The 12,143-nt window shown below is 41.7% G+C and overlaps 1 protein-coding gene across 5 annotated transcripts in view; it reads left to right on the top strand.

Annotated features, from left to right (window-relative positions):
- SFI1 (SFI1 centrin binding protein) overlaps positions 1-12,143 on the top strand; it is a 306,787-nt gene that overhangs the window by 290,688 nt on the left and 3,956 nt on the right. For 4 of the 5 annotated variants that reach the window (XM_030217587.1, XM_030217588.1, XM_030217589.1 and 1 more), the window contains 5 exons: positions 5,741-5,836; positions 6,665-6,797; positions 8,745-8,910; positions 11,140-11,260; positions 11,925-12,033. In XM_030217587.1, the coding sequence (XP_030073447.1) occupies positions 5,741-5,836; positions 6,665-6,797; positions 8,745-8,910; positions 11,140-11,260; positions 11,925-12,033 (625 nt within the window). Of the gene's footprint in view, positions 1-5,740; positions 5,837-6,664; positions 6,798-8,744; positions 8,911-11,139; positions 11,261-11,924; positions 12,034-12,143 lie in introns of those variants that run through there. The other variant, XM_030217590.1, reaches the window with a different exon arrangement.

Here is a 12,143-nt window from a genome sequence, read left to right as displayed (position 1 = left end):
AATTGTGTGGCTGTGGTGTACCATACTTTTTATTTATTTAAGACACTTTTAGCCCACAGTTTCTAAAATTCAGCAGGGGGTTATAATACACATAATGCAATTATCAAACCAGATTACAATTAATATAAAAAAAACTAAAAATAATATAAAAAGCTATGTAGCAGTGTGGAAATGGTGCCTTACCCGACACAGCCACTCAGAGAGATGCAACTTAAACAAAAACTTTATTTATATTCAAAAGAATGTTAAAGCCTGTTCCCTTTAGCGGCGTCTCTTGAATACTGAAGAAAGAACTTCATGGAATGCCTCCTTCAAGAAGCCCAGGTGAAATTTAATATGCTAATAGTTCAGGATAAGGAGTATGCAGAGCATATTAACTGGACAGCGTATAGACAGCATGACAGCATATAAGGGCCAAAAGACCCATCTAGTCTGCCCATCCTCAATAACCAATAACTGTATTTTTTTTCCTTAAGGGATCCCACATGCCTGTCTCATGCTTTCTTAAACTCTGACACAGTCATATAATACATTTGATACCATTGCAAGCCTTTGCAATGGCTGTTACTGGCAGGTGGCATGGGCTCTCCTAGCACATCAGGCTTTCAAGAAAATATATGTAAGGATCTTTCCAGGAGCCTCATTAGAATGCTTCTGCTATGCCAACTCTGTAACCAAGTGGTATATATCTCCTTTCTGCATTGTCCCCCTTCTGGGATAGCTGCAGTGGTTTTGCCTGCCCTTATAGGCCAAAGTCTCTTACGGGTCTGGATTTTGGCTGGTGGATTATGTGTTAGGCTCAGTCTTTGGGCCTATTTTGTTTGTGTCCAATGTGAAGAAAGAAAGAAAGCTGTGTTCTTTTTGGTGAGAGGGTAGAGTGAAAATGGGAGTGTGGGAAGGGGTTGGAGGGGGTTTGCTGTGTTTGAGGTAATTGGTTCTAGGAGGTTGGGAGGTTGTTAAAAAAACAGAGCCCCCCCCCACCTTGGCCTGTAGTCGGGGATAGCAGACTGTTAAACTCAAAAATATGTGGTATTTCTTTTAATAGGTTGGAACATTAGTTTTAAGGCAGGATTATGTATTTGTATTGCAAGTGTTGTTCCATGCTGTTCTGTTTTGTTAATAAAATTGATCCCATCTAAAGATGGGTTTTACCCATGTCCCTGCCTGCTATTTAATTAAGGAATAGAGCATCACCTTGACCCTCAAGTCAATGGATCAAGGTAAGAGAAGCCCCCATTCCGGAACTATACTGTAGGAAGTATTGCATGCAAGACCATTCCTATTTGGACAGGTCTGCAGGGAGAGGGATCCCAGCGAATAGAGACTGGGTTTTGGAACTGAAAACATCTCTTAGTCTGGAGCTGCAGCTAGCCCAGCTATGCCTTATGGGAGCTTCACTGAACAGCTGGAGGCGGGAAAAGTAGACTCTCAAGCTGAAGCAACCATCTCTGTCCTGGTTGCTAAGGTGGAGAGCCAGGGAAATATTAAGGTGTCTCGGGTTGCACAGCTACAAGCGACAGCAATTCTAGACTCGAGGAGTGAACTTTTTCCTGTACAGATGGAGAGTTCAGTGAAACTTGTTACTGAAAAACATTCAATTTCAACACTGTTGAGATCTAATATATAAACTTTGGAAGTACTATTGGAGGGTATTTTGTGGCTGGAGCAGTCTTTATCAGGGCAGATTGGAATGTTAATGGAAAAGATGAAGAGAGTGGTTTCACAACAGAAATCCTCTCAAGCTGATATTTTAGATTTTAAAGAAATGTGTTCAAGATGTAGAGACTGAGCTTACAGAAGTACATCAGAGAGAGAGAGACTGCTGTATTGAAGGATCTGAATTTGTTTTTTTCATAAAATGGAAGTTCTTGAGAATGCTAACAGAGAAACACAAGATTTTTTTATTTTTATTCTCCACGAGTACCATTAACCAGAGCCTATTATCTCCCACAGGCAAAGAAAAAGAGGGTGCTGTACAACCAACTCTCATTTAGATGTAGACAGTTTAGATTTAACATATTTTCTTCAGCAATCTGATACTGGTCCTATGCTTTCTACCCTTTTGATTACATGTGCTCTTGGACCCAGACAGAGATTGGCTCCTTAAGATGTTCTTTCACACTAAAGATACCGTGTTCATAAATGCTAAAGTTTGTCTCTTTTTTTTTTTTTTTTTTACTCCCAAGCCATAAAAAAATCATCCATGGGCACACAAGGGAATCTATTTTTTTTTTTAATTTGTAGAAGTCTTTATTAAGAATTGAAAAATGCAACATAAAGTAAGCTTACAGACCAAGGGTCATCAAACAGAGTACAATACAATGCTAATCAACCCCAGATCAGAGAAAGCTTAATTACAACTAAAAACAAAGGGACTAATGTCCAAGGTCCTTTTCTATGGAATTCCCTGCCCTTCCACCTTCATCTTCAAATATCACCGATACCATTTAAAACCGATCTGAAAACTTTCTTATTTCAGGATGCCTTTTCCTCAATTACCCTCCCTAATCCTGTAAAGTGATCCATTGGAAGACTCAAATGGTGCCTTTTGTATCCCCCCCCCCCCCCACACTATCCTATTTGCAATTGTAATTTGCCCCTCCCTTGTGATGTTTGTTTTTTACCCCTTCTCACTCCCTTCCCAGTTTTTAGATTACCTTCCTAGGTGGCATGCCTGTAGAACGGTATAGGAAGTACCAAAAAAAACTTGGAAACTTTGATGTATCTAAAGATACACAGAAAAGGAAGTGATAATACCATTTGCTTAACTGTACTGCATTGGAATTGGGAGCTTTGTTCTTCCTTCAACATCTTTGTAAACGTTTGGTTAAATTTCAGCAAGTTTACTATATTTCCTATCAACCACAGCACTTAACCAAATTCTAAGATTCCTTGGCATCTGCTTCAGACCATTCCCTCTGAGTGGGTATATGTCCTCCTACCAGCAGATGGGGAAACCTGAGAACAAACCGAGAGAACCTCACATATAGCCCTGTGCAGACTGGGTCCTCTTATTTAGTTTCCTTCGGGTGCCTCGAGAAAAAACACACAACACCTACCTTTCTTGTCTGATCTTTTCTTCTGGCTCTGTGGAAGCTGGTTGTGTCCCTTGGGGGTTCTTCCTTTAACATCTTTGCAAATGTTTGGTTAAATATCCTCGGGTTCATTATATTTTTTATGAACCACTTTTGTAAATTCTAAGATTCTTGAGTCTCAAGCTTCTGTTGTTCCTCCTGACGCACTTATGGGCGTAAATGTTGTGACTCACTCATATGTTTAGCTAGTTTATTTCTTTTATAATTTCCTTGGATTTGTGAATTGGATTTCCACTATTTTTGTGGACTAGTGATATTTGCTGGAGGTTGATCTGTGATTTCTAGTTACTATTGATGATACATTTTTTTTTCTTTAAGTCTGTGATAATTTCTTGTTGTTATTGATACTTTGGATTGTTACTTCAATTTAAATTTCTTTAACAAGTAGTTTTGCATGTGAATAGATAATTGTAAAAAAAAAACCCCAGAAGGGAATAGGTTGCTCCTTTATGGAAAGCTATACCGCTGTATTTGTGTCTGGAACCATCTATCACTAAATTCAAAGCATTACTTAAAGCAATTAATAAAACACTTCATTTGGAGGCAGACCTGGGACTGGGATGTGCAACTGGAATGTGCAGCAGCTTCCTATCTTTTTTTTTTTTTTAATCCTCTCTCTCTTTACTTTATATTGTTAATTGTCCTCCATGTTTCATCTTTTTTTTCCCACCACCTTCCGTTTTCTTTCCAGTTAAAGTGTTATTGTAAACCGCTTAGCTGACATAACAGTAGGCAGTAGTCAAGAATAAAGTGAACTTGAACTTGACCCGAATATGTATAGCCTAGAGGAAAGAAGAGACAGGGGAGATATGATATAGATGTTCAAATACTTGAATGGTATTAATAAATCTTTTAACAGAGACTGGAGGGAAGTAGAACTAGAGGACATGAGGTTGCAGGGTAGTAAACTTAAGCATAATATCAGGAAATACATTTTCATGGAGAGGGGAGGTGGTGGAGACAAAAACGATGATGGTATTTTTAAATGCATGGGATAACTAAAGGATCCAAGAAGATGAAATCAAAATAAAACTTAAATGACCTCATGACTGGTGAGTTATGGGTAGGAGTGATGCTTAGACAGCCTCTCCAAAAGTTGGGAAGACCGACCAATGCAGTGCAGACTTCTACGTTCTGAAAATGGCAAAGGCAGGTCAGGATCAAATATGTGTATTTTATATAGAGGCCAACTAAAACCAGACCAAAATCCTTTTTCTACTCAGTTTTGGTTTCGGCTGAAAGGTTATTTTAATTCTGAGCTATGTTTTTGGTTTCAGCAGAAAAATTTAACTTTGTCTCATTTGACTCCTTCCCTTCCCTCCTGGTCCTAGGAGTTGCTCTTCCTCTCAAGTGACCCCTCCCCCCCCGCCTTAAAATCCCTGGTGGTCTAGGGGTGTAGTTAGAGCAGGAGCAATCCCCAGTTACTCTTTCTCATTCTAGCTGTGCTTTCAAAATGGCTGCCATGACTGGGACATTGCTTCTGCCCTAACTAGACCACCAGGGATTGAAATGTAGTCATGGGGGAGGGGGGCTATTATTTGTATTTTATTTTTGTACTGCAATTGCAACTAATGCAGTTATGATCTTCTAGAATAGTTTACGTGCTAAATGGAATGCTCCAAATTTTGATACAAAAAATCAGGATCTTCAGTCTGTAAATTTGGGATAATATAAGCTCCTTCGGAATTAGCCTGTTTGTGGAGTTAATGACATCAGCTGTCACTCCAAGTGTGGTGCAAAATCAGCCACTGTAAAAGCACTGTGGCTTTTAGTTTGGGTTGATTAGCTGTGCTCCATGTGTTTGGAGGCTATTTTGTTTAGAAGTAAAATATATTCTTTCATTTTTTTTTAATTATTATATTCTGGATTGGATAATGTGGGGTTAGCAGAGGGATGCAGATTGAAATCTTTGACAATCCCCAGCAGCTCTCACTGGTTCACGTTCACACAACCAAATGAGTTTTGGTTTCAGCTTTGGCTGAAACCAGGGGATGAGTTTCGGCCAATAGCTTTCAGACAGTTTAAAACCGGTTTTGGTCAGCCTCTAATTTTATATCACATTTTATATCATGTGCTAGGTGTGGGTTTTATGTATCTCTTTGGGAAAGGGGAAGACGTTTTAAGGTTGAAATTAGAAAGTAAAATGATGTTAATTAGCAATACAGTTGGATTGTTGTGCTGAGACCATAATAATAAAACCACTCTTCAAACTGTTAGCATGGTGGTATGATATTGTGGCACCATGTAGAACAATGTGTGATTACACATGGTAACAAATTGCCAGCTGTCCTGGGTTTGATGCCAGTGTTCAGTCATTAACAAGTGTAATTTGCATGGAGTGGTGGATGCAGCTCTGGCCTCCTTGTTGGGCAGACTGGATGGACCATGCATAAGTACATAAGTAATTCCATACTGGGAAAAGACCAAAGGTCCATCGAGCCCAGCATCCTGACCCCGACAGCGGCTAATCCAGGTCAAGGGCACCTGGCAAGCTGCCCAAACATGCAAACATTTTATACAAGTTATTCCCAAAATTGTCTTTATCTGCCATCCTTGACTGTGCTACTGTATAATAAGAGTCCAGGAACTGCTGTAAAATGTTGCACCAATCCAAAAAGCTATGATTTGTCATCCTTTCTTTCCAGGCTTGCAATTCGCCAGGTGAACCTCCAGCCAAGAAGACCCAAATTCTTGATGGAGTCTCTGGAAAGAGAAAGGCTTCTGAATCCGGCTGTTGGTGGGTAGGTCTCGCTATGTTTAAGGAATGGAACTTGATCCAAGGCCTGCAATGGGCAGATCTCAGGGGGCTGAAGGGAGGGCAGAATCTGAGTTGGGGCACTCCCACAGGGGAGTATAGGGCAGATACCAAGGGCATTGGGGCCAGTGCAAGAGGCAGAAGTGTGGTCAAGTAAGAAAATCTCTGGAGAGGAGGTAGTCAGATTTCCTCCTTAGTTTGTTGTTTGTGATAGTGTGACAAGAGTTTGTTTATTTAAATTATATTTATCGAGTATAGTAAAATACAAACAGGTAACATAACAACATTCCATTTTTCTGTAATCAACCAAAACATTCCCTGACCCTCAGGATCCCTCCCCAATACAGTTCCTTAAACCCAGACTTTCTTGAATGCTACTGGATGACAATAAGGTCTGGTCTTATAATGCTTATCCTGCCCTAAGATGATGGAACTCCTCATTTCCTTCCCCCCCACCACCACCTTACTTACACGAAGACAGTTTGGTAAATTTTTTTTTTTTTTGCTGAAGTTGTTTTTCCTGTGATTAGTTTCAGATACAAGATATGATACCTAGTTTTATTTTTCCTGTGATTAGTTTCAGATACAAGTTAGGATACCTAGTTTTACAATACATCCTGAGTTTCTTCCATTTTTCTTATTTGTTCAGCTTGAAAGGATCAGTGGTACCTAGAAAACTGGACAATTTTCTGCAAATGGTTAAGGAAACTGCTCAAATGCAGTCCATGGCAGGAAACTGTCCAAACGTGACTTCTAAGAAGCTGTGTTCTTAAGTCTTACTCTATACACAAATTCAGCTATTTCCTTTCTGCAGACAAGTAGAGGATCTGAGCATTATCAGTGCTCTGCTTCAGACGTCTGACCAAGTCCCCCCTAGTCAACCAAAGCCATGTTTAGAGGTCGTGCGTTCATCTTTGCAAATGCTGCATGGAAAGGCTTCAGACACAGTAAGTTGCTACAGTAACAGAGCTTACATGTACTGTACATCTAATTGCTTCTCAAACTGTGGGTAGCAAAACCCGTGTCTGGTGTCATGACTTAAGTAGGCAGGAACTCCGTAGGACAGTGGTTCCCAAACCTGGCCCTGGAGGCAACCCAGCCAGTCAAGTTTTTAGGATATCCACAATGAATATTCATGAGAGAGATTTGCATGCACTGTCTCCACCTCATGCAAATCTATCTCATCAATATTCATTGTGGATATCCTAAAATTCTGATTTGACTGGAGTGCCTCCAGGACCAGGTGTGGGAACCACTGCCATAGGCCATCACCGTCCACCCAGGGGTTGCACAACTTCTGTAGACATGACTGCACATTTTGTCCATTAGATTGTAAGCTCCTTTGAGCAGGGACTGCCCTTATTTGTTAAACTGTACAGCGCTGCGTAACCCTAGTAGCACTTTAGAAGTGTTAAGTAGTAGTATGGCTGCAGAAAGATTAGCGAGTGCTGTCCTAGATAGTCTTCTAGATTTATATTATGCTGTGTATTTAGTTTATTATGGAATGTAGCTCTAAGTAGGTGCAAAGGCTGGGACAAAAAGGGAGGTTTCACACTAGAAGACTCAGCAGGAGCATTAAAATCTACCATAATGGGGAAAAAAAATTGGAAATTCCATCACGTGAGGAGAACTATAACAACCTTTTTGGAGCTGAAGGCAAGTTTAGCAAATCCAGAATGCCTAGATTTCATGTTTCAGATAGAGACTTGGGTTCTTTAAATGGGACTGTGCTGTGGCTCGTACAGTGTTGCTGCTTTAACCACACCATTGTACTTTGGAGTTTCCATGTGGGTTCCTCCCTCCCCCTCCCCCCCCCCCCAAGTGGTTATCCATGGCTGTATTGTGCTGGAACGATCCATGATGGGGCATGTGTGTGTTCATGATTAGTACATTTAAAGGCTATAGTTAGTGGGCTCTTCTGATACCATAGCAGGGGCTGTATAATCTACCCTTTCCCGTAGAGTTGTCTGGTTCCTGTGCAATTGCCATGGGTGACCGAGGGATCCAAGCTGAGTCAGGGAGCTGGTGCTTTCTGTGCTGCTTGTGTCTAGCCCAGTGGTTCCCAAACCTGGTCCTGGAGGCACCCCAGCCAGTCAGGTTTTCAGGATATTCACAATGAATATTCATGGGAGAGATGTGCATGCAGTGACCCGAAAACCTGACTGGCTGGGGTGTCTGTAGGACCAGGTTTGGGAACCACTGGGCTAGCCACATCCTCCTCCTGCTGCTCAGGCCTTGATTGCTGCTAAGGTCTAACTATTTTGAGCAATGCTTTTTTTTTTTCCCTAGCAAGAAAAGGTGCTGGTACTCAAATGCCAGGCCACCCTTCAAGGATGGGGTGATCACTGAGGGACCCACCCCACAACAACCAGGCCACCCACAACCAATCACAGAATCTAGGACAAGGCAGAATTGGTGTGTAAAGCCTGAGCTCTTTCATTAAAACTTGGGGACCATGGGCCAATTTTAGCAGACAATAAAAAAGGTGCCAGTACTCGGTACCCCCAAGTACCCCCTCAAAAAAGCACAGATTTTGAGGTACATGATTCAAAAGAAGCACAGCAGGACAACACGAATTGACATGCTGCTGCTGTCCAACTACTTTGCCTTCAGCAAAAGCAACTTGAGCGAAAAGTCAGGTGCAAAAATCATTCTGTGAAATGGGGTTGGGAAAGAGGTACTGATTTGTGGAAACAACATCTATTTTAGATACCATTCCCTTCTGCTGTGTGGGGAGGAAACAAGTTTGAGGGTGTAAAAATGAAGTGGGTATCTGAAAGCGGTCCTAGTGCTGTGTGTGGGGGAGGGGGATGTGGATATAAGGACTATAGGTTAGAAAGAGGAAGGTGGAGTAAGGACACAGTACTTGTATGACTGACTTATTGCTCTTTCAGGGTACAAGCATATCACAAAAGAGTTGGCACAGAGCCAGTGATACAGACTCTCAACAAAAGGAAAAAGAGCTCCAGAGCAAGCAGACATGCAGCAGCAGCTCCTCTCTGCTTTCATGCAAAGACTTTCCAAGAAAGGAGACTTGTCATTCCACTGTAACGCTAACAGGTAGGTTTTGGTAAAACTAATTTGTAACCCTATTTTGTGGGGATGAGAACGGCAAGTCATCCTCCTGTTCATGGGATTAGACACCTTTTGAGTGCAAGGAGTTTTCAAGATATTACCCAAGCATGGACAGTTGTTATGGAATGAGTTTTATGACAACTTGTAGTAGAGGAGTGTGGTAGCCATGTTAGTCCACTCTTAAGGTTATCAATAGAAATCAAACAAAATAAAACATGGAAAAGAAAATAAGATGATACCTTTTTTATTGGACATAACTTAATACATTTCTTGATTAGCTTTCGAAGGTTGCCCTTCTTCGTCAGATCGGAAGTAAGCAAATGTGCTAGCTGACAGTGTATATAAGTGAAAACATTCAAGCATTACTATGACAGTCTGACAGGGTGGGAGGAGGGGGGTGGGTAGGAAGTATGCATGGGGACATCAAAGCATATCATTGATATTCTAACAGGGTGGGTGTGGATAGGTGAGGGGAGGGTGATCAACAGAGATACAGCTTTATGGTTTATAATGGGCTAGGAACCCCAGATCCTTGTTAAGTCCTTTCTGTTGGGTGTTAAAATATTCAATCATTCTGACTTCAAAGGTCTTACGTTCTTGTATGGTTTTAAAGTTACCTTTCAGGATTCTCACTGAAGTCACTGGTACAGTGTCCTGGTCCTGTAAAATGCTGACCAACAGGGGTGGGAACAAGGTAGGCACCAGTATTGTTCATTTTACAGAACCAGGACACTGTACCAGTGACTTCACAGTGAGAATCCTGAAAGGTAACTTTAAAACCATACAAGAACGTAAGACCTTTGAAGTCAGAATGATTGAATATTTTAACACCCAACAGAAAGGACTTAACAAGGATCTGGGGTTCCTAGCCCATTATAAACCATAAAGCTGTATCTCTCTGTTGATCACCCTCCCCTCACCTATCCACACCTATCCTGTTAGAATATCAATGATATGCTTTGATGTCCCCATGCATACCTCCTAACCACCCCCATCCTCCCACCCTGTCAGACTGTCATACTAATTGCTTGAATGTTTTCACTTATATACACTGTCAGCTAGCACATTTGCTTATTTCTGATCTGACGAAGAAGGGCAACCTGCAAAAGCTAATCAAGAAATGTATTAAGTTATGTCCAATAAAAAAGGTGGTATCTTATTTTCTTTTCCATGTTTTATTTTGTTTGATTTCTATTGATGACAACTTGTGAAATTGGTCCCAATGTGAAACTTTGAAGCATTTGTCCTGGAGCCCTGGGCAATAGCCTGTACATGCAGGAAGCTGGGTGTCTACCCTGCCACTGCCAGGAGAGCAGCACTTATCTAGGTCTGCTGCTTCTGCCAGTTTCCTGAAGTTGGAATGTATGGTGTTGACCAGTCTTACTATACTAATAGAACCCACATGTTCAAACTTCTGAGTGGGAGATGGAGAAAGGAGGTGGCTTGATGAGCAGGGCCCAAGGCACTCATCTTGATTTGCAACTCTCCTCCCCCTCCCCAAGCTAACTTTACTTATAAAAGATCTAGCACACTGTTGAAAAAGAACATGGGATGAGATCAATAAGATTCTGCAATCTTGACCATATCCTCTAGCAACAGGTGTGCAACACAGTTGGATTCTAAGAGGATTGAACAAGTTCCTGAAGGAAAAGTCCATAAAACTATCAACCACGTAGACATGGGATAGCCACTGCTTATCATTGCAAATGACATATGCAAAATAGATGTACTTTTTGGAACTGGCCATTGTTAGTATGCTGAGCTCAATGGCTTTGAGGCTGAGCCAGCTTGCAGCTTGGCTTTTCCTTTGTTGCTGCAGTTGACACAGAACTAGTAGAAAAATGGCATGATGTGATTTGAAGTCTGTTGAACATCACTCCTGAAATTTCAGAGCTTTGTGCTGCTTTCTAGAGAATGATGTTCCAGCGCTCCAGATCCAGACATAAATGGGCAAAGACCAAGTAGTTGTGATTTTTCTCTGGCCTGAACCCTTTCTCTCTGAAATCCAGCATTTATGCCTACCTTGTTTGCTTTAAGCATGATAGAATATGACAGATGCCCCATTTGATCACTTTTAAACATAGAACAAGCTTGGACAGTCGAACAAAATTTTTGTCATGGTAAGCTGCCAAAACAGTTACAATGAATTTGGAACCTTACATGGAGACGTGACCTGTTTTTTTTTTCCGCCCCCCCCCCCCCCCCCCCCTTTAGAACCACAAGAAAGCAAAAGTGATTTGCAAGAAGAACTAGGGCTCCAAAAAGAATTGCAGTTGGAGCTGGAACAGATTAGACATCAAATGCAGCATTACCAGGACAATAAACAGAGTCTCAAGTAAGGAACACTAAAATTATTAACCCATGGTCAGTATGATCAGGAGCAACCAAATGTGTGTTTAATGAGGCCCCCTACGCAGCAGGGGCTAAACCTATGCCTGTTCTGCCAGGATTTACTGCAGTTATGCTCCCTCTGTTACCAAAGAGTAATTCAGAGATCATGCTGATCTCTGTCCCCCTTCCTCTCAAATTCCAGGGCATAGGGTCAGGGATGAGGGATTGTAGACAGTCACCCTTATAGAGATGAGAGCCTGGACTTTTGTAATTCAAATATCAGGCCCCATCCTCGTTAGAAAGGTGATGTCTTGGGGATGGACTTTAACCATGCTCTTGGAATTTTGCCACTAAATCTCTTCCTCCCCAAGCTGACCCTATTTCAGAGGGTGTATTGAAAGACAACTGCCAGTACCATCTCCTACTAGAGCTCAGTGTTTCAGAAGTATTCCCCACCTTCCTAGAGCCTTGGCTTGTGTGGGGATGGGAGGGATTTTAGACTTGTCTTGTGGGGGCAGTAGATGTACTCGTATAGTGCTTCCCTTTCTACTCTGCTTTAATGTAACCCTGTGTGAACTTTGCTGCATGGTAGTGGCTCAGAACATACACAAGGGTCAGGGGGAGCAGGTTCAAGCACAAGTTTGCAAATGTCTTTTATCTGGTTGTAGGACATGGAGCAAACAGGTGCGTGTTTTACACCGGTGGCTGGAGACCAGTGCTAGAGCTTTTAGTCTAGAAGATCCAGCAATTCAACAAGTGAAGGAGGACCTACAGCAGGTATGGAGGCTGTTCTTGGAGGAAGAATGATCCTTGAGCGAAAGCTGGCTTTGATGGTAGTGGCATTGTACTTCATTCATACATTTATACTATACACAACTGTCTGTATA

This window comes from Microcaecilia unicolor, chromosome 11 (genome assembly GCF_901765095.1).
Source record: "Microcaecilia unicolor chromosome 11, aMicUni1.1, whole genome shotgun sequence".
NCBI classification, from domain to species: domain Eukaryota; kingdom Metazoa; phylum Chordata; class Amphibia; order Gymnophiona; family Siphonopidae; genus Microcaecilia; species Microcaecilia unicolor.
This window is presented reverse-complemented; position numbering and strand designations above follow the sequence as displayed.